Source organism: Leptonychotes weddellii, chromosome 15, assembly GCF_054177405.1.
Source record: "Leptonychotes weddellii isolate Sample4059 chromosome 15, ASM5417740v2, whole genome shotgun sequence".
Lineage (NCBI taxonomy): Eukaryota > Metazoa > Chordata > Mammalia > Carnivora > Phocidae > Leptonychotes > Leptonychotes weddellii.
Window position 1 is genome coordinate 42234298 of NC_138383.1, and position 20643 is coordinate 42254940.

General features: G+C 62.4%; 1 protein-coding gene and 1 long non-coding RNA gene across 2 annotated transcripts in view; one reads left to right on the plus strand and one right to left on the minus strand.

Annotated features, from left to right (window-relative positions):
* The first annotated feature begins 1402 nt into the window (after positions 1–1402).
* LOC145717411 (uncharacterized) lies at positions 1403–7312 on the plus strand. The gene is made up of 2 exons (XR_014140605.1): positions 1403–1701; positions 7246–7312. It is a non-coding gene; the product is annotated as an uncharacterized LOC145717411 (long non-coding RNA).
* SACK1G (scaffolding CK1 anchoring protein G) overlaps positions 7023–20643 on the minus strand; it is a 29855-nt gene continuing 16234 nt past the window's right edge. The window contains exons 4-6 of the mRNA XM_081805628.1: positions 15486–15610; positions 13471–14716; positions 7023–9776 (exon numbers count right to left, since the gene is read on the minus strand). Coding sequence (XP_081661754.1) covers positions 9369–9776; positions 13471–14716; positions 15486–15610 — 1779 coding nt within the window. The 3' untranslated portion in view covers positions 7023–9368. The remainder of the gene's footprint in view (positions 9777–13470; positions 14717–15485; positions 15611–20643) is intronic.

Here is a 20643-nt window from a genome sequence, read left to right on the forward strand (position 1 = left end):
CTCCTTTCACTTAGCAGAACGTTCCCAAGGGCCACCGTGTCCTAGCAGGTGTCAGAACCTCATTCCATCCTGTGGTTGGGTAATACTCCGTTGTATGGATAGACCCCATTTTGTCCATTCGTCTGGTGATGGGCATCTGGGCTGTTTCCACCACTGGGCTGCTGGGAACAGTGTTGCTCTGAGCATCCAGGGACAAGTCTTGTTTGAACACCTGTTTCCAGTTCTCTGGGAGGTCGGAGGGGAATGCTGGGTCATCACGTAGGGGACTGAACTTTGAACGTGGAAGACTTTGAGGGGCCCGGAGACTGTTTTCCACCGCGGGGGCACCATTTTACGTTCCCTCCAGTGTGTGCGAGGTTCCAATTTCTGCCTCTGCTCTTGCAGTCCTCATGCCGGGCCAGCAGGAACACGGTGAAAGGCTACTTCCTGGCGGGCCGGGACATGGCCTGGTGGCCGGTGAGTGCTGACACCCCCAGCTCCTCCTTCTGTGGGGTGGGGAACAGCATCTGACCGTCGGCACAGGTGCCGGCTCGGGGCTCATCCCTGAGGATGAGGGATGTCCCAGGCAGGCAGTGAGGGGGCAGGGTGAGGCTGGAAGGGCGTCCCCAAGCTGGGACTGTCGGGTTGGGATGCTGGGAATTGTGTAAAGGGTGGGGGCTTTGGAGTCTGGTAGGGGGAGCCTGCCAATGATTCCTTTTCCTCTCTGTCCTCCAGATCGGAGCCTCTCTCTTCGCCAGCAGCGAGGGCTCGGGCCTCTTTATTGGACTGGCGGGTTCGGGTGCAGCCGGGGGCCTGGCCGTAGCGGGCTTCGAGTGGCATGTGAGCTGCCGGGGGGCAGGGGCAGGTGCGGCCGCGGGAGGGTGCTGGATGGGCCTCCACTGGAGTCTGCCCTCGGCCCAAGGGTCAGCTCCCAGCAACTCCGGGCGGCCAATGTCTAGACGGGTGGTGTTCCTGGGAAAGGTTGGTCTTCAGAATGCCAAAGCGCTGGATAGGCCAGCAGGAGGAGAGCTGTTAGCCTTGGCCAGGGGCCATCAGTGTACAGATGCACAGAGAGGGGATGAGGCCACTTCAGGTTCTCCTGGCAAGCCAGGCCTCCAGACCGCTGGTCCCGGCTACGTCTCTAGAGCGGGTTTGGGGGGAGCTGCACCTGCTGTCCTCACTCTGCCTCTGTCCCCCTCAGGCCACGTATGTGCTGCTGGCCCTGGCTTGGGTGTTCGTGCCCATCTACATCTCCTCGGAGGTGAGTCCACTCCCGGGGCCCCAGGGTGACCTCACCTGGGTCGGGGCCTTGGTCCGGCTTGGTGGTGCTGATGAGCGGGAACCCCGGCTTCGCTCACAAGTTGGTGAGCGAACCCACTGCTCTCCGGGCTGGGTTATTAGTCCAACTAGTGTGCCTATAACTCATGAAGACAGGTCCCCGAGGACCTCAGCCTGGGGGCTTTGCTGGTTTCTACTGCCCCTGCTTGCTGCATCTGGGGGATGATGCTCCGTCTACTCAAGCACATAGGCAGCACACCTGGGCGGCACACCTGGGCGGGCGATACTGTCCCCGACTCTCGGGGGAGTGCTTAGTCCCTGCCCCCGTGTCTCCTCCAGATTGTCACCATGCCTGAATACATTCAGAAGCGCTACGGAGGCCAGCGGATTCGCATGTACCTGTCTGTCCTGTCCCTGATGCTGTCCGTCTTCACCAAGATATCGGTGAGCTGCGCCCCCCACTCCCAGCGTCCAGCCAGCACAGCCTGGAATCATTCCTGCTCTGGGGGCCCCTCAAACAGACCTGATATCCTGTCATCTGTCTCTAGTTCAACAGCTGGGGAAACTGAGGCCCGGAGAGGGACAATCATTGCTCACACACACAGTGAACCTGGGATAGCTGGACCAGGGCTTCCAGAATGTCAGTTCGGCAGCTCGCATCGTCAGGGGACAAAGCAGGCCTTCTGAGTCCTGCTTTGCCCCAGGCCTAGATATGAGGGTGTTAGGGGTTCTCGCTATGAGAGGTCACTGGTGGGGGTGGGGGTCAGCCTGGATGTCTTTCTGGGCCAGCGCGGAGGTGAGCCACGACTGCCCACTAGGGGGCGCTGAGAACCCGCACGGTCGCTGGTGGTTCAGAAGCCACCGGGAGCCCATCCTGTGGCTGGTCAGCTCCTTCGCAAAGCTGAACCCTGGCGGCACCCTCCTGGTATTGGGGTGCCGCCCTCGTGGGCACTCCAGGCCTCTTTCCCTTGGGGGCTTGGACTTGGTCCCCCTGGGAGGGTAAGAGCAGAAACACCCCTCGAATGTCAGTCAAGGCTCACTTCGGGCTCGTCTTGTTGGAGCCCCTGATTTCACAGATAGGGAAACTGAGGCCCAGGGCGGGAGAGTAACTTGTCCCAAGCTTCCTGGTGACTTCTTGGCAATACCAGGTCTTCTGGCTCTCACTCCTGAGTCCATGGGCACCCTGCCCTTGACCCCCGAGGCCATCTAGCCCACTTCAGCCCCAGCTTCTGGAAGGACTCGGGAGGTGGGGACCAGGGCCCGAGTCCTACATCGGTCTGCTTCTGGCTGGGTGCACCCCGACGAGACCCGGAGCCTCCGTTTCCTTGTTCGTAAAGAGGGCAGGTCATCTGTGAGGGGGGTGAGGCTGTGGAAGCGCTCTTGGGCTGCTAGTTTCCCACCCCCGGCCTCGAGGGCTGCAGTGGGGGATGAGGCTGCCGGGTTCTGATCGTAAGGGGCCGAAGGACCCAAGGGACCCTGGGGACTCGAAGCAGGGGACTGACACAGTCAGCTCTGCATTTGTACTCTGGCACCTCTCAGTGGGTGGACTGGAGGGGAGAGAAGCAGAGTGGGGAGTGCCCGGTGGGGCCCCGTGGGGCCAACCTGTGTGCACGGGGCGGGGGGGTTCTCCTCCCCCCCCCAGCTTCATGCTGCTATATGTCTGTGGTAGAGTCGCATCTCACTCAGAGGTGGCGTGGGTAGGACTCCAGAAGGACTCAGCCTTAGGAGGGGACGTCCTAACAGAGATCTCATCCTGCAAGCCCAGTTTACAGATGAGACAACTGAGACCTAGAGAGCAACCGTGACTTGCTTGCTCAGGCGGAGAGCATGGTTAGAACCCAGGCCTCTGCCTTCCCGCCCGGGGCCACAACCTCAGCTCTGTTGCACTGAAACAGCTGGGACTTGACACTTTAAACTCCTTACTGTGATAGGGGATGACTCGACTGACCCTCCTATAAAATGGAAAAGAGCCCACTGACGTCAAGGCTGGGGCTCCAGAGCCAAGACCGGGTTGCCGGAGGAAGCCCAGAGGAACGCTAATTGCTTGGCTTGGTTTGGGCGGGACTGGGGCCGCCCTGGCTGATGGCTTTGGGCTGAAACTCTTTGAAGTGCATGCGCCCAGCTGGCCCCCGGAGGCCCTGACCGCACTGGGAATGCCCCAGCTGTCTGCACATTCAGCACCCGTCTCAGCTGCAGTCTGTCCAGACAGAGACCACCGGGCTCACCGGCTCCCACCCCTCAGGCGGGGACAGTGGTGTGCCGGGAGAACATTCGATGGCAGGGTGCGGACATTACCGCCCTGACCCTCAGATGGGGACTGGGGCCACTGAACCCCATCACTGCGTGGCTCTGGGCTAGTCATTTAACCTCTGGAAAATAGAGAAACGTGGCACAAGACCCTAGGTCACGTGGAGTGAAGGCCACATGTGGCCTACAAGATCCTCCAAGATGTGGCCCCTACCACCTCGCCAACCTCTCCTGTCCCTCTCCTCCTGTCACACACATCATTCCAACCTCACTGGCCCCCTTGCACATCCATGAACACACCAGGCGTGATCCTGCCCCAGGGCCTTTGCACTTGCTGTGTTCACTGCCTGGAACATTTTTCCCCTGGATATCCACATGGCTCACATCTTCATCTCTGTCAGGTCTTTCAAATTTCACCTTCTCAGTGAGGCCTGCCCCTCCCTGCTTTCCCTCTTTTTCATACTTGCACTATCTTCCGGTACGCTGAATAATTTACTTAGAATGTCTGTTGTCTGTCTCCCCCGTTTCTTCTCTCTGTTCACTGATGTGTCTCTGGCGCTCCTATGTGCCTGGCATACCTCATGGGACTGAAGGAAAAAGTATGCCAGGGGCCAGCTAATTCTTTCCGGGAAGGGCCAGAAAGTCAGTATTTGGGGCTTTGCAGGAGTCATAGCTGTTCCTCGACTTTGCTGCTGGAGTGCGAAACACAATACCAATGCGTGTGACGGGATTTGGTCTGTGGGCTCTGCTGTGCCAGGCCCTGGGCGAGCCCTGGGTGATAAACACATTCCTTACTTGCAGGGAGTGTAATGTTCCTGATGGAGAAGTACACAGGCCAATATAGTCGTAATAGTAAAGTGTGGCGAAAGAGGCAAAGGTGGGGCTGAATTCTAGAACGATGACAGCAGGAGCAGAGATCAGGCTCCCTTCGGAGAGAGTGGTCTGCGTTGAAAATGCCAGGTTTGCAGCAACAGAAGGAAGGGGTGAGGCTAGAGTGCAGGGAGCCGCATAGCTTGGAGAGGGGTGAGTGAGGAAGGGGACGGGAGGGGGCTGCCTGCCGGGTGGCACAGGGCCTCTGGGCATGGCTAGCTGGATCTTATTCTATGTGCGGTGGAAATGCAGAGAACTTGATTTTCCTCTGGACAAGCCGAGTGCGGGAGGGGCCAGTGAGGGGCTTCCAAAGGGATGGGGCAGGGGGTGGGGACAGCAGACGTGGGAGTATTTTGGAGACAGCCCTGGCCAGTGGGTCGGGTGCAGCAAGTGTGGCAAGGGTGAGAAGTTTCTGGAGCCCTGAAGGGACAGTGATGGCCTCGATGGAGGTGGGCAAGGTTTGGGGGCAGGACAGGCTCCCTTGGGGGTCCTGCCCGCCCTTCCCCCCACCTCCCCGAGGGCGGGGCTCTGCAGGGGGATGGAAGAGGCTGGGCCTGCAACCGTGGCCTGTCTCTCCGTATCCACTTCCCCATTTTCCAGATGAGGGCCACTGAGGCTCAGGAGGTGAGGTGACCTGCTCAAAGCCACGTGGCCAGGACACAGCCGAACAGGGACACAGACCCGGCCCGTGCGGCTCTGGGTTTAGGGCTCTTAGCTTGTACCAGGCCGCAGCTCTCCTGGGCCCACAGAAGCCGGGGCTCCGGCTGTAGGAGAGGTCAGACTGGGTGCTGTCGCAAGTTCCTCGCTGGGACTCCCCGGGAGCCTGCAGGCAACCTCCTAATCGCTGCAGCGGCAAATCTTTACTGCACGCTCTGCAGGGTCCTGGAGGGAAGAGTGCAGCCCAAGTCCCACGTCCACACCTTTGCCTGTGCTGCTCCTGACACGGTCTAAGTCCTCGTCCCTCCTTGGGGCTCACTGCCATGGGAGGAAGTCCCTGAGGAGGAGAGGTTAGGGGAGAGCATCCGGGAAGAGAGTTCTGGAAGATGGGGCGTGCAGACGGGGCAGCTCCAGGGCACAGGGACCTGGCCGGCCAAGGCCCGGAGGCAGCGAAGTGCAGCGTGTGCAAAGGAGACCAGGCTGGTGTGACCAGAGTCACCTGGGCTGGGAGAGATGGGTGGCCGGGGCCTGAAGGCCAGCCACACAGATCAGGGCTGAGCTCTGAGGGCGGCCTCCATCCAGGAAGGGGTCCTGAGCGCCGGCTGGAGGAGGAGCAGGCCAGGGAGAGGGGGTGCTGCTTCCTTCTAGAGACTTCCTGTTCCTCTTCTCCTGGCAGCTCCAATCTCTGATACCCTTTGGGACCTGGCCTCAGGGAAGTCTCTCCCGTCCCCAGGCCTCAGTTTCTCCTCTGGTCTGACGGGGCAGGGGGCTTGAAGAGTCCTTCCTGCTCTGACGTTCACAACCCTGGGCTTCTCTCTTTGGGCTGGAGGTAGACACACTCTCCCCAACACACATGCACTCACACTCACACACACACACTCACACACACTCACGTCACCAAAGCCAGTAGCTAGAGTGAGGGGCTGCTGTTCTCCTGAAAGCACCTTGTCAGAGTCCACACTGGCTGATCTCTCCAAGAGAGGGTAAAGGGGAGCCTGGAGGGAGAGGTACAGGGAATGCAGGCTTTGGAATCAGGGGGTCCACAGCCGACTGAGCAGTGCTGCTCGGCTCTATGGTGGGCCAGGCACTGTAGCTCGAAGGGGCCTCTGCCCCCTGGGCCTTATGCTGAGCGGTCCCCCACATACACAGGCTTGGCTGACCCACTGGCCTTGCCCAGCCTTGTCAGGAGCCCATCGGCCCCAAAGGCTGTATTTCAGGTCATCTCCCCTCCACCAAGCAGGCCCAGAATGGCAGATCAGGAAACTCGGCAGGGTGGAGCCCCTTGTCCGGCCCCTAGTCCCATAGACACAGTCCTGCCCTCCTTCCCTGGGCTCCCACAATACAGGTGGGGGTGGTGTTGGAATTAGGGTTGTAAGGCTCAACCCAGGACGAGGACTCCAGCCCCACATGCCGCCCCGGGGTCTGGGATGACAGCGGCTGGATCCAGTCCAGCCCCTGGGGACCAGCCTGGGCCTGAGACATGGTCCTGGCTTCGGGTCCAGCCCCACCGGAGGGCAGTGAGCAAGACTGCCTGTCTGTTCCCCAGCCTGCCCCCCCACCCAGAACACATCTGGTCTCTTTTCAGGGCCCCCGTCTAATGGAGCAGAGAATAGGGGGCACACCCAGACGGATACTGGCCTGCAGACCTGTTTCCTGAGGCCCGTTGGTCTTCTTTTTTTTTTTTTTTAAAGATTTTATTTATTTATTTGAGACAGAGAGAATGAGAGAGACAGAGAGCACATGAGAGGGGGGAGGGTCAGAGGGAGAAGCAGGCTCCCCGCCGAGCAGGGAGCCCGACGCGGGACTCGATCCCGGGACTCCAGGATCATGACCCGAGCCGAAGGCAGTCGCCCAACCAACTGAGCCACCCAGGCGCCCCCCCTTGGTCTTCTTGAGCCTCCCTCAGGAAGCCCTCCCGGACTCCTCCTTTCCCATCTCACCACCCACACCCCCACCCCGGCAGGGGCCAGACTCAATGACAACACTGCTCCTCGGTGGACATGGGCCACTTAGGACTTTATTAACATTAGCAACATTCCCTGCACACTGCTTGTCCACATCCAGGACCTCCTCCCACCCTCACGACAGTGCCGGCGGGGGTGCGGGGTGGCTGGGGGTGTCTCTCCCGCCTTGTCCACGGGGCACCGAGGCCACACGGCGCGCGAGTGGTGCCCTGGCTCGAGCCTCCGCGCAGGTTCCTCTCCCATTCCCCAGATCGACCTGTACGCCGGGGCACTCTTCGTGCACATCTGCCTGGGCTGGAACTTCTACCTCTCCACCATCCTCATGCTCGCCATCACGGCCCTGTACACCATCGCAGGTATGGCGCCCCGGGGACCCCACACACAGGGGGCCTGACCGCCAGCCGGCCCAGGCATCCCTGCGGCGGGGCAGATGCGTGGGGGGCACGAGCAGGAGGCGGGGGCCCCCTCCCCCCACAGCCTGGCCAGTGGAGCCGTGGAGCTGGCGCGGCCGGCCCAGCCGATTGGCCCCACACCTGAGAGGGCAGGGGACACATGTCGTGGAGCTGCTGCCCCTCCCCCCTCGAGCTCCATCGTTTCTACCCACAGGGGGTCTGGCTGCTGTGATCTACACGGACGCCCTGCAAACGCTCATCATGGTGGTGGGGGCTGTCATCCTGACCGTCAAAGGTGAGCGGGGGGGGGGGGGGGGGCTGCCAGGACCCAGGTGCCAGCACGGGGTGGGGGTGGGCTCACGAGGTCAAGCCACCCCGCAGTCGGCAGCCCCCGCGGCGGCCCAGCTGAGCGTGTGGCCCGCCCCGGGCTGGCTCAGGGCTTGATGGAGAGGGAGGGCCGAGGGCACGTGTGCGCACCATCAGCGGACCACAGAGCCGCCCGGGCCTCTGGTCCCATTATTCAATATCCTGTGCATAATGGCAGAAGCGCTGCAACAGCCCGCAGGCCGGGGCCGGGGAGGAGGGGAGAGGGTTGAGATGCGTCGGTGATCCTGGCCTGGGAACCCGGACGAAGCTCCGAGGGCGGCCCCATTAGGGGCTATCAGAGCCAGCAGGATCCCACAGGGGTAAACCGAGGCTCAGACTGGAGGATCCCGTGGCCCGGCAATTTCTGACCTTTGAATAGCGTTCGTACACTTGCTCTGAGTACTCGGGCCGGCCTGGGCTCGGGGCGGCAGAGAGGCCAGGGCCAGAGTGCCGGCGGCAGGCTCCCAGCCTGGCAAAGGCAGGGCAGAGGGGCGAGGAGCAGGCAGATGAGACAGAGCGTCCCCCGTATTCACACTTCTGTGTGTCTGCCTCCTTTCAGACAGGGGCCCACGTCCCCGGAACCCACTGCAGGGGAGGGAGCCAGGCAGCCAGGCCCAGGCTGGATGGGGGGGCAGTGACTGCGGACACAGCAGAAGCCACAGATGGGCCGGGGCTTGCCCACGCAGGGCCCTGACCCTGAGGTAGACGGGAACAGTGAGGGAGCGAAAGGAGGGAAATGACTTCTGGCCCGAGCCCCAGCCGGCTGGCCACGTGGCCTCGGTCACTCCCGTGCCCCCTCTGGGACTCGTTCTGTTCTCAGTGCTACATGACTGCCGGGCGTCCTCAGCTCTGCCCAAGTCACATCCTTCAGAAGCCCCAGGTCAGGGCTTTAACACTTTAGACTCCTCGGGAAGGTCCTCGAATGCCAAGAAAAAGTACTTTTGCTCCCTTGAGTCAACAATCTGAAGCCCTCGCCCGAGGCCAACAGGCATCCAGGGCCCAAGGGGACACTGTAGGTGTCCACGTGCAAAATGCTCATTTAATAGTCTTATTTTAAATACAAATAGAACAGTCATTTGAATCCCCCACCCCCTTGCTTTTTAAACCCTCTACCCTCCATACCTTTCCAGAGACTGGGAAAGGTGAACGGGAAAAAGTCAAGTTTGATGCACTGGGAAGTGGGGGCCCTGAGTCAGGGCCACCAGCCAGCAACCCGTCCCTGCCCCGCCCTCTCCAGCTTTTGACCAGATCGGTGGGTATGAGCAACTGGCGGCTGCCTATGCCCAGGCCATCCCACGCCGGACCATCGCCAACACGACCTGCCACCTGCCGCGGGCAGACGCTATGCACATGTTCCGAGACCCCTACACAGGGGACCTCCCGTGGACCGGGATGACCTTTGGTCTGACCATCATGGCCACCTGGTATTGGTGCACTGACCAGGTGAGTGTCAACGTCGCCGGCCACCCCACCTTCCTGCCTTCCGGGCCGGGCTCTGGACGGTCCGGGCGGCCCGTCTGCCAGTCCCTGGCACAGCCCCACGGACACCTGCTTGGTGAGTCTGGGCTGGGGCAGAGACCACGGACCGCACGGCTCCAGTTCCAGGGACGGGGTGCTAGGGGTCCTTGCGGTCCCCAGGGGCCTGAGCCCTCCGTTTAGAATCAGAGGAGGCCCACTGGCCACTGCCCGTCCTGGCCTTCAGGTGCTTCGACTGGGACAGTTTGGAGTACGGGATTCCGAAAGGACTTGGCTGCTCTTCAGGGCGCCTGCCATCGGCCTGGGGGCTGGCGTTTCGGGCCGGCCTTGGGGTCCCGGGATCGGCCAGAGTGCGGGACATGCGGCCCGCCTTGACCTGCCAGGGGTATGGGCCTGCCATGGCCGGGCCCGCTTTCCTGGCAGAGCTCTGGGTGCCATCAGCAGCAGGGCGGTACCGCGGGAGTCCCGAGGTCCTCATCGGCCGCAGGAAGCCATCTTTCTCCCTGGTCCCTGAGGCAGGGACCCTATAGTGGGCGATGGGCTGGCCCTAGAAGAGAAAGAGCAGACACAGTGAGCTCCCCCAAGGGCTGGGGGCAGGCCGCAGCTAGCACACCTGGGTTTGCCTCCTGGCCTGGCCACTCACCTGCTGGTGGTCCTAGACAAGTCTGTTTCACTACTTTGTGCCTCAGTTTCCCCGAGTCCCATGGGAATAATCCCGCCTTCTGTGGTTATGATAAGGCAAGTTCCTGCTGTGCCCGCCCCAGCCTCCTCCATCCGTAAAGGGGGCTGGACGGGTTTGTTGGAGGGAGCACCTCAATGTGGGCCGGCAAAGTTCTGGTGAGCGCAGGGGCTGGGTCTTCTTCTGGAGCCTGACTCTCGCTCTCCCTGGGCTGTGAACACACCAGGGGACTGTGGGCAGTTCCAGGCAGCCGCCTGGTGGCAAAAGGTCTTGTGAAGCAAGAGATGACCATCTTGCCTCTGGACCTGGCTCCCCAAGGGCCCCACCATGGGCCTGAGGCAGCGAAGCCCAAGAGCCACCCCAGCCAGCCACTAGGGGATGAGTGAGGAGAGCCTTCCCTGCAAGAGAGGCCTGGCCAACCCCAGTCCCAGGCCACAACCCCGAGGCCCAGAAGGTAGACCTGGGATCCGCACCCGGAATAGAGTGACCTCCCCCATGGCCATGGCTCCCGCCCACGAGGGGAGTGTTCAGCGGGCTCAGTCCTGGCTCTCCCTCTTCCAGGCAGCAGGAGCTCAGTGTGTGTTCGTTTAAGGACCGTCTCTGGGCTGTGTCAATGGGAAGTAATCCAGGATAGGAGGCTTCAGGAACCTTGGGAGGCTGGGCCTCAGTTTCCCCAGCTGTAACATGATTCTGGTCTCACACGTGGGCCTCTGGGGCACACACTGAGCTGACAGCAGGTGTCTACCCAGCATCCCGGGAGAGTGGAGGGCCCACCCATGCCCCTTCACCCCAGGACACCTGTCATTTCCTCCCTGGCATGACACTGGCATTTCTGGGCGGATTATCAGTCAAGAGATTTTCCCATGAAGGCCAAGTGAGTCAGCACCCTGCCAGCCCTCAAGGTCAGGGCTGGATGCGCCTTACTGCCTGGATACCGAGGCAGGACGCTGCTGACCCCAAGGTGGTCCTGAGTACCACTGACATTGGGGCCTCACAGCCTGGCCTGACTTCCCTGTCGTCCTTCGGCTCAGGCTGGGTCTGCCCAGGGGGGACGGCCAGGCCTTGGCCCAGAACCTCACAATACAGGTACCTTTGCACTGAACCCCACGTGGCTGGTCCTACTCCGCCGTGACCCTCAGCAGCAAGCGGGGGCTTGTAGGACGCCAACCGGCCACCGGGCCGGGGCAGCCCTCCGAGACGCCCGGTCTGGTCGGCACCAGGAGGCGGCTCTGTGCGCTGCGACCCCGGGGCTTTTCACTGGCTTTGGACTTTTCACTACCTCCTGGCTCGTCCGTAATGTGTAGCTGATGCTCTCAAACTCAGGAACAAGCAAAAGGCCCCATGGGCAGCGAGCTTGGCCACGCCCCTCCCTGACCTCGGTGGCCCTGTCCGAGCACCAGTTTTTGACAACCAGGCCGGCTCAGGACCTGCCCAGAGAGCGGCGCCAGGGTCCCTATGCTCACGGGCCAGCATCGCACCGTGGCTGACCCTGAAGATGGACCCCAAGGAAGTCTGAACTCACGGAACCTGTGAGCAGCCAGGCACAGGCTCGGCCCTCTACACAGTGCCTCACTCAGTCCTGCTAGCAACGCTGGGGGTCAGTGGTAGTACCCCGTCTTGCAGACGAGGTCCCACAGCCTCGGGGAGCTTCAGTGGCTGGGCCTGGGGAGCGAGTGCCGGCTTGGAGCCGAGCCTACGCTGAGATGTACTGGGGAGGCGGGAGCCCGCTGACCCCGCAGGGAAGGTCCCGGCCTTGCTGCCCGATGCTCGCTCTGCTGGAGCAGTGGGCCTCAGCTTCTCCAGCTGCAGAATGGGGGGACGGCAGCTGCCCCCCCCGCCTCCCAGGGCTGGCCACCGTGAGCACAGAATAAAATGATGAGAGTTGATGTGCGGGGTTTTAGGGAAATGCTTTCTCTCTCCCACGAGGAGAGCAGCCCCGGGCTCTGGCAAACCACAGGACATCAGAGGGGATGAACTACGGAGAACTGCGTCTAAACCCCTCCTTGTCCAGACAGGGAAACTGAGGCCCAAAGTCAGGCAAGGACTTGTCCCCAGTCAGAGGCAGCTGTTGGAGAAGCAGGATGGAAGTCAGCCTGTCCTGCACACTCGGGGTCACCACTCTGGCACCCAATAATGATTGTTCTACCAAGAGCCGTGTCTTAAAGGGAAACGTGGGGAACTCTGCATGCAGCTCGCATGTTTGGAAAATAAGTTAAAACCACAGATTCTTACTTCTGAACTGCAGCTGGTGATTTCAACTGCAGAACACCAAACATAAACTACTTAAAAGCTGCAGATTGTCCAACCGTGTGAACGTACTAAAACCCACTGAATTGTACCATTTGTGAGGCTGAACTACACAAGAATTCTATCTCTGTGAAGCTGTTTAAAGTTACACTTGAGGGGCGCCTGGGTGGCTCAGTTGGTTAAGCGTCTGCCTTCGGCTCAGGTCATGATCCCAGAGTCCTGGGATCGAGTCCCGAATCAGGTTCCCTGCTCGGCAGGGAGTCTGCTTCTCCCTCTACCCCTCCTCCCTGTTTGTGATCTCGCTCTCAAATAAATAAATAAAATCTTCAAAAAACAAAAACAAATAAAGTTACACTTAAAAAAAAAATAACAGAAACAAAAGGAAATCATGTCAGAGCTGGGAGGAATCTCAGATGCCATTGGTTCCAACCGATGCTTCCGGTTGGATTGCTGTCGGGCATCAGGCTCAGTTCTCTCAAGCAGCTCTAGGGCTAGAGGGACGGCACCCTATCTCCTGCCGCTCCCTGAGGCACAGCAAGGAGAAAGCCCCCGACAGGTGCCCCTGAGGGGGCCTGGGACTCACCCCCTCCTCGTGCCCCCAGGTCATTGTGCAGCGGTCGCTGTCGGCCCGGGACCTGAACCATGCCAAGGCAGGCTCCATCCTGGCCAGCTACCTCAAGATGCTGCCCATGGGCCTGATCATCATGCCAGGCATGATCAGCCGCGTGCTGTTCCCAGGTAGGACAGGCACGGGGGGCTGGGCTGGGGCTGCAGGGGGCCCAGGCTTCTGGGTCCTGGACCTGCAGCGGTCACCGGGAGGAGAGGCAATGACGAATGTGAGCCAGGGGAGAGGGGAGGAGAGTGGTCTCCTGGGTCCTCATCAAAGGGACTGACATGGAGGTGGCTTGACATGAGGTCCAGACAGGGACCACTTACTGCTGGGTGACCTTGGGGGGTGTAAAGGACATCTCTGTGCTATCAGCAAATAAGGGAGTGGACCACACGGCAGGGCAGAGTCAACTCCCTAGAACTCCGATGTCTGAAATCTCTGGGTATTTTAAGCGCGTTTCCTTTTGGCTCCCAGTAGCTGGCTTCGGTTGCCTTTATGGGGCACAGGGGCTCCCCAGCGTCGGTAGGGACCAGCCACATGTGTGGCCCTGCGTTGTTGCTACCTGCCCCCCGCCCCCATTCATCAGTTTCCCCATCTGTAGCATGCAAAGCCATCTAATCTGGGGATCTGGTACCCCAGCAGACGACCACTCTGGCTGCTCAGGCCTGGGGGAGGGACCCCTCACAGGCAGGGACCTCGACTCACCTGTGTCTCCTTATCCATGGAATTCGGAGCCTGCGTCCTCCTCGGAGTACCCGCCTCTCCTCTCTCCCGACCCGGGGCCCACGGCGAGCCACCCAGGGGTCCACCAAAGGTCCCGTGGGTCCCGTGGGGGGCACTCAGCTGTCGGCGGGGGGGCTGGGCTGGCCCATTGGCTACCTGCTCGGAGTGGCGCCTCCGGAGAGGGGCTGAGCGCCCCCTCACCTCAGAATACTCGTCTGACACAGAAGAGGAGGCCACCGAGGGCCGCCAGGGGCCGGGGCCACGGCCAGAGCTGCCCGAGAGGCTGTCCTGGTCACTGAGGGTCACGTAGTCATCATCATCTTCTTCCTCCTCCCCATCTAGCCCATTGGGGATCACCGCTCCCTGGCCATCAGGGTCATCCTGGGTCACAGACAGCTGCCGCTGGAGCGGGGCGTGGCCTGGGCACGGTGTCCGGGGCGGTGCTCCATCTGTCCCATTCTGGGGCGTCTCCTCTTCTGGGGTCTCCAGGGCCCAGTCAACACCGCCGCTGTCCTGGGCGAGCAGCTCTGCCACAGGGACTGTCCGGGGCTTGGGCACGGGGGGCTGTGGCTCGGGGTCCCCCTGCGGAAGGCCGTTCTCCGCTGGGCCCCCGTCCTGGGGGGCACTGGGCCCGGGGCTGGGGCTGCAGTCCTGGCTCTGCTTCCACAGTTGGGTGCTAGCTTGGGACATGTCTCGGATCTTGATGCGGTTCATCTGGCTGGGCTGGGGGTTCCAGATGTTGGGGTCGATGATATTGATGTAGCCCAGGATGTCACTGCCGGGCTCCGGGTCCGGCTCCACCCACGTGGGCAGGTACTCAAACATGTTGGCCCGCTCCAGGTTGAGCAGGCCGGGGTGGACAGGCAGGGGCGCCTCCGGGACATTTCTGGGCCGCTCGGCCAGGGTGGCGCCCCGCAGTCCGGGGGGCTTCTTGGCTTCCTGCTTCTCGGAGGACGTCTTGGCAATTTCATCGGCGCTCTTGGCCTTGACCAGTGCGTACTTGGGGTTGACGAGTTTCTTGGCTACGGTGCCCGAGGGCACCAGTAGCACCGCGGAGGGCAGCACGATGGGCTCGGGCTCGGGCTCCTTCTCCATGGGGATGTCCTTGAGGCTGACGCCGTGGGACATGAGGTACAGCTCCTGGAACTGCCGGTCGAACATCTCCACCACCTGGCCCGACAGCACGGAGATCACGTTCCGGTCCGTCCGCGCGGCTGACCACGTGAAGCTGCAGCACAGGGAGACAGGGCGGCCCGGTCAGGCACAGGGGGGCCTGCCCCCTCCCTCCAGCCTCGGGTCCCCAGTCTAGGGAGTCCCCAGCCACGGCAGCGGGCGTGTGAGCAAGGCCCCGAGCACCCAGAGGCCGGCACTCACCAGACTGGCTACGGAGGCCTGGATGGAATCGAGAGGTGAGCACAAGCCTCGGGGTCAGACCTGAGTCTGGGACAAGTCACCTGCACCAGGGCCGCTCCCATCCGTCTAAAATAGCAGTGTGGCGCTCCTGCGGGCTGTTAGAGGGCCCCGTAAGGCCCCTCACGGGATGCACAGTACAGCCCGGCGCCGTCCAGCACACAGGGGCAGGTGCTATCCTCGGTGGCTTGGCTGCGTGGACGGGCGTGGCTGCGGACAGCCCGCCCCCCACCCCCGCCGCCCCCTGCATGGCGGGGTTTGCAGAGCTGGGCCACGGCCATCCTCGTCCTGGCCCATCCCTGAAGGTGGCTCTCTGAGTGACCGCCCCGTGTGCTTGGCCCACACCCACCCCCAGGCCGGTGACACCTCTAGGTTGGCACACAGTTTGGGGGACAGGAGCCCTCCCCTGCCTGCTTCCGGAGACAGGCGGGCGGCGTGCGGGCGTGCCCCAGCCCTGCTCACACCTCAGCAGTTTTGGGACCCACGAACCGGAATAACCAGGGTGTCATAAGGCAGGATGAAGGGCAGAAGCCAGCTGGGAACAGGAGCCACCTCTGTCCCCGGCCCCCAGAAAGCTGGAGAGTCACCTGTAGGAGCCACAGATGGCCCGGTCTCCATCCACGAACATGAACTTCTGGGCCAGGGCACCCTTGAACTTGGTGGCCGACCGTGTGAAGAACTCCGTTCCCCCGCTGCTCCGCACCCTGAGATTCTGTGTTGGGGGACAGGAGGCAGAGTTATGTGACCACAGCCCTGACCACACTGGCGGGGGTGGGGGTGGGCAGCAACCTGTGCCCGGGGCTCAGGCAGGGCTTCGGGGAGGGGGTGCGGGGCGGGCTGGAGGCACGGGGTGGTGTGTGTGAGGACCACAGGGTCCCGGCCAAGGCGCAAAGCGGTGGGAAGACAGAAAGGAGGGTGGGGCTAGTGACAAAAGGCGTGGCGCAGGATGGCCTGGGCGTGGCCTGAAGGCTGTCCACGGAGCAGACGTGGGCAGGACAAGATGTGCGCGGCCAGGGCAGCATGGGACAAGCCGTCGCAGGTGGCGGGAGGCCGTTGCAGGGTCTTGAGCAGGAGGGGCGTGCAGACACGTTTTAGAAAAGTCCCACGGGATCTGTGCAGGGATCGGGGTATTGCTGTCGGGCAAGTGTGTGGCTTTCCCAGGGCGAGTGGCCAGCCGGGCCCCTCTCCCCGTCTTCCCTGCACACAGCTGTCTCACTGTCCCCGCTGAGCCCTGCTCACTGAGGACCAGGCTTGCAGCACTCTCCTACTTTCTCACGGGCCAGCTCGCCGCCTGCCACCCAGCAGTGGTTCAGTAAATGGTCAAACCCCACTCCTCACCGGGCTGGTCCTGTGGCACAAAGGCAAGCCACAAAGGCCCCCCGCGCAGGTGCGAAAAGCCAGGGTTAGGGCACGGCAGGCCCTGGGAAGGGCAAAGAGACCCAGGAGTGGAGGGGACCCCAAAGTAGAGCCTCAGGATAGGAAAGACCCTTGGACTCATTGGTCCAAGCACTGCCCCTGTTAGAAACCCAGGCTCCCGGCCCGCCCTCCCCCCCCCCGCCCGCCGCCCGGAGATGTGCCTCTGGAGGACGGGCGGCAGGCTGCGAGTTTCAGGTTTACCACAAGCCCCAGTGAATCTGACACCTGCCCAGGGCAGAAACTCCCTCGGCAGCATCCTGCCGATCCGTCTGCAGGTCCGTGACGGGAGTCACTCCCTCCAGAGGGGGTCTGTGCCGACTTCACTCCCTCCTCGACCCCTACCCAGGCCCCCAGCTGCAGACCGAGGGGATGGTGACGAGGACCCTGCACTGGAGGTGGGGGAGGAGGCAGAGTAGTAAGAACCCCAGCTCTGGGGGAGGGGCTGGGGAGGATCCCGGGTATAGGCTGACATCGGGAAGGCGGGGATGAGTGGGTCGGGTGGGAAAAGGGTGCAGCATTCCAAACGTGGGAGCACAAAGGCCTGGCAGCAGGAGCGGCATCTAAGACCTGGGAGGACTTCCTTGGCGGGAGGACGGTGGGCGATGGAGCCTGCAGAGCAGGCTCAGCCACATGCCGATGAAAGACCCTACCCATGCTCAAGGGCCTGGCTCTACCCTGGGGGCAGTAGGGAGCCATGGAAGGATTCAGAGCGGGGAGTGATGGAGTTGGAGCTGCCCCTCCAGAATAGCGCCAGTCCTGGCATCCAGCGGGAGGGTGAATGAATGGGGGGTGGGGGGGTGGGCAGGAGGTGGACAGGGAGGGGGTTTCTGTGAGTGACGGGGTGCACGGCCTGAGTCAGGGCAGGGGAGATAGGGAGGAGGGAATGGGTCTGAGAAAGCCGGAGCCTGCCCTCCATGCAGGCCCCCAGCCCAAGGGTGCTCCTGTGTCTGTTCCTTCTGTGACAGGTCCCAGACCCCTCTCTGCTGGGCAGCCCCAGGGCGGTATCCGGAGGTTACGCGGCCGGCATGGATGCCCACCTGGCCGTGGGGTGAATAATCGTTTGTTGTTGGGCCCAGCCCAGTAGGTAGATAAGCCTCTAGTCCCAGGGCCGGCTCCCCTGCTCCCCAGGCTGCCTGTCGGTACACAGCCAGCTCAGCAGGAAGCTGGCCATAACCCAGGACAATTAGTGCTCGTGACTTTGTACCCAGCACAGAGCACGCTCGGGGACCAGAAGTTGGAACAAAGATCCTGGAGGCGGTTTGAGGCCTTCCCCCATCACCTGTGCCCGACCACAGCCCAGCTCTGTGGCTTCTGTGGCTCCCTGCCCAGAGCTCTGCCTGCTGGGGCCACAGGCCTCTCCTTGGCCTTGAAGAACAGCCCCCAGCTTTAGTCCCGTTCTCACCAGTGTCTGCCCCCGCCCACCCCAAAGCCTGTCCCCGTGAAGGGCTCAGAAGGTCACCACCTACATCTCAGAAAGACCCAACTCCAAGTGAGAGGCCTTGGCTCCCCTGATTTGCTGTGTGACGCTAAGCAGGTCCCTGGGCCTTCATTTCCCTGCCTGCGCGCTACACAGACGGCCTCGGACTCTAAGGCCCATCCGATCCGGGGGCCAGCAGCAGCAGGTGGGGGCTTGCACCCCCCGTTCCCATCATGGCAGCTCCCCTGCCGGTTTGTTCCTGGGTGGGCCCCGCCCCGTGGGATCTGGCCCAGATGAGGTAACGTCTCAGGACTCAGGGCTCGGGTGCGCAGAGGTAGGGGATCCCACAAAGCCGCATTGTCTCTGAGCCCCGGGGCACCCCCAGCAGAGCATGTAGCAGGCAGGGTGGAGGACACCCAGGCTGGCTCCCGTGGGGCGCCTGGGGCAAGGCCCTGGACTCTCTGGAATCTCAGCTTCCTCAGGCACAAAAGGGAGGCAGAGATCAGTCCCTGCGAGGACCTCAGGGGAGGACAGCTGGGCAGTGCTCCGTCCGCTCCAAGAGTGGCTTTTGCCCCATCCACTGTGGGGCACGACGGGGTGGGCACTAGGCCGGGGCAGACCTGCAGGTGCCCTGCCTGCACCCCCCACTGGGCCTCCTATGCTCACAAAGAGGCCACCTGACCCCGTACCAAGCTGCCCAGGGCCCCACGTGGGCCGGTGGTAGGCAAAGGGGACAAGCTCAGTCCCCCGCCGGGGCAGGGTGGGTCACTCAGGCTCTGGTCAAACATGGCTCCAGTCCCAGCTGGGCCTCCCTGGGCCTCAGTTTTCTCACCTGTGAAGTGGGCCCACTGAGCCTTCTGCTTCAGGGCTGCTGTGAAGCCTGACTAGAGCCACGATGCATGGGGTGAGAACCAGCAAGGTGCCCGGAGCTCGACGGGTGCTCCACGAATGGGAGGTGACAAAGGATGTGACAGCTCGTGTAGCGTGACAGGGACGTGACCCCTTCTGCTCATGGGGGGAAAGAGGGGACTGACGTGGAGGACCAGAAAATACCTAGAATGTCGTGGGTCAGGCCCAGGGAGGCCAGGACTGCCAGCCATATGTGATGGTCGCGGGGGGCTCAGCGAGGGGGAGTGACCGGCCCACAGTCTCCCAGTCGGTGGGCTCCAGCCCCCCAGCTGTCCCGTGGTGGCTCTCTGCAGGGGCCTGCTGGCATCTCCTGGGCCCAACAGGGAGTCGGGAGGCCCAGAGGCCCTGACCAAGCCTGGCTGGTGACAGCGAGATCGGGCCAGCTGTGCAGACTGCAGGGGACAGAGAGCCCATGTCCCCGTGTCCTGGGCAGCCAACCAGCGTCCACTCGCCTCTAAAGGGCCTGTTTCACTCTCTGTGATGGGGGACTGGGAGCCACACTCACCCTGGCCTCCCCGTGCCATCATGAAGCTGGGATGAGGAGGGGACGGGGCAGCGCTGAACCAGCCCAGCTCCAGGGCCTTGACGTCTGAGGGGCTCCTGGCTCCTCCCCCAGGCTGGGTTGCTCAGCCCCGGCACTGCTGATATTCTGGGCCAGGTGATGCCCTGTTGCAGGGACTGTACATTGCACACAGCACGTTTAACGGTGTCCCTGGCTTCTACCCACCAGCTGCCAATAGTCCCCTCCCAGTCGCAACCATTAAAAATCCTCAGAACGTTGACAAATGGCCCAAGCCAGGCAAAGCCCGCTTGGTGAGAAGCACTGGCCCATCACAGAGCCAGGCCAGGATCAGAGATGGCAGGACAACAGTGGGAGAAGCCCTGGGCGCCGGAACGGGGCCAAGGCGTGGAACCTGAGCCACAGGCTGCACCCCGGCATCCTCACCAGGGTGGCTGGAGTTCCCTCGTTCATCAGACAGAGGTCCGGCCTTAGCCCAGTGGCTGCCGGTTTTTCCAGTTTGGCGGCACAAAGCCGACTACCTTTTCAGATCAGCCAGGCATCTCGCTGCTCCGGTCCTGTCTCAGCTGTGAGGCTCGGTCCTGTGTCAGCTGTGAGGCTCGAGGCCCAGCCTAGCTTCCCCTAGCTCCCCCTGCCTCTGGGGCATCCGTCAGCTCTCAGTCTCACCCCGAATGTGGCCAGGTCACCTGGTGTGGCGCTGGGCCCCATGGGGACCAGAGGGCGGGTCCTCTTCTCGGGGCCTGGTCTCTGTTTGTAATTCGGGGCGCTCATTCCCACACTCCCTGCCTGAAGGAGTCAGGGGCCAGCTAAGCCAGCAGGCTGGGGTACTTGGGGATGGCTGGGACCCTCACACCCGGGGAAGGTGCTGGCGCATGGCCTGCCACCTCCCCTAGGAAGCAGGAGTTGGCTTGACCCAAGCAATGCAGCATCTGTTTGCAGAGCTCAGAGCTCAGGAGGCACGAGGCTGGGGTGGGGGTGGCAGGCTGCCTGGAGGTGAGGGCGTGAGGGTGGCCCCCAGCCAGAACACAGCTGGAAGGAGGAGGGAAGCTCTTAAGACCAGAGCTGGGGTCTCATGAGGAGGGCTGAAGGACAGGTCAGGGAGAAGAGTTCATTACTGACTGCCCTGCCCCCCCATGGCTTCCTTTACTCTTCAGAGCAGCCCTGCCAAATAAATGGGGCAAATTCCCGTTTCTCAGACAAGGAAGCTGAGGCCGACAAAGATTCAGTATCTTTGCCCAGGGTCACGGTGCAGGTGGCAGACCTAGGGCTCAGGCCTGGCTCCCGGCACTGCCCAGACCGGTGCCCGACACCCCCCTGGTCACAAGGATGACCCCACCAGGCACAAGCTACCCCGGGCCCGTAGGAGCTGAGGGCAGGTCACTGCAGAGCTGGGCAGGGGCGGCGGGCGGCCGAGGGCGGGCCCAGGGATTACTGGCAAAGGAAGTGCTCCTGAGACGGGCCCGGGCCCAGCCGGCCCACGGGC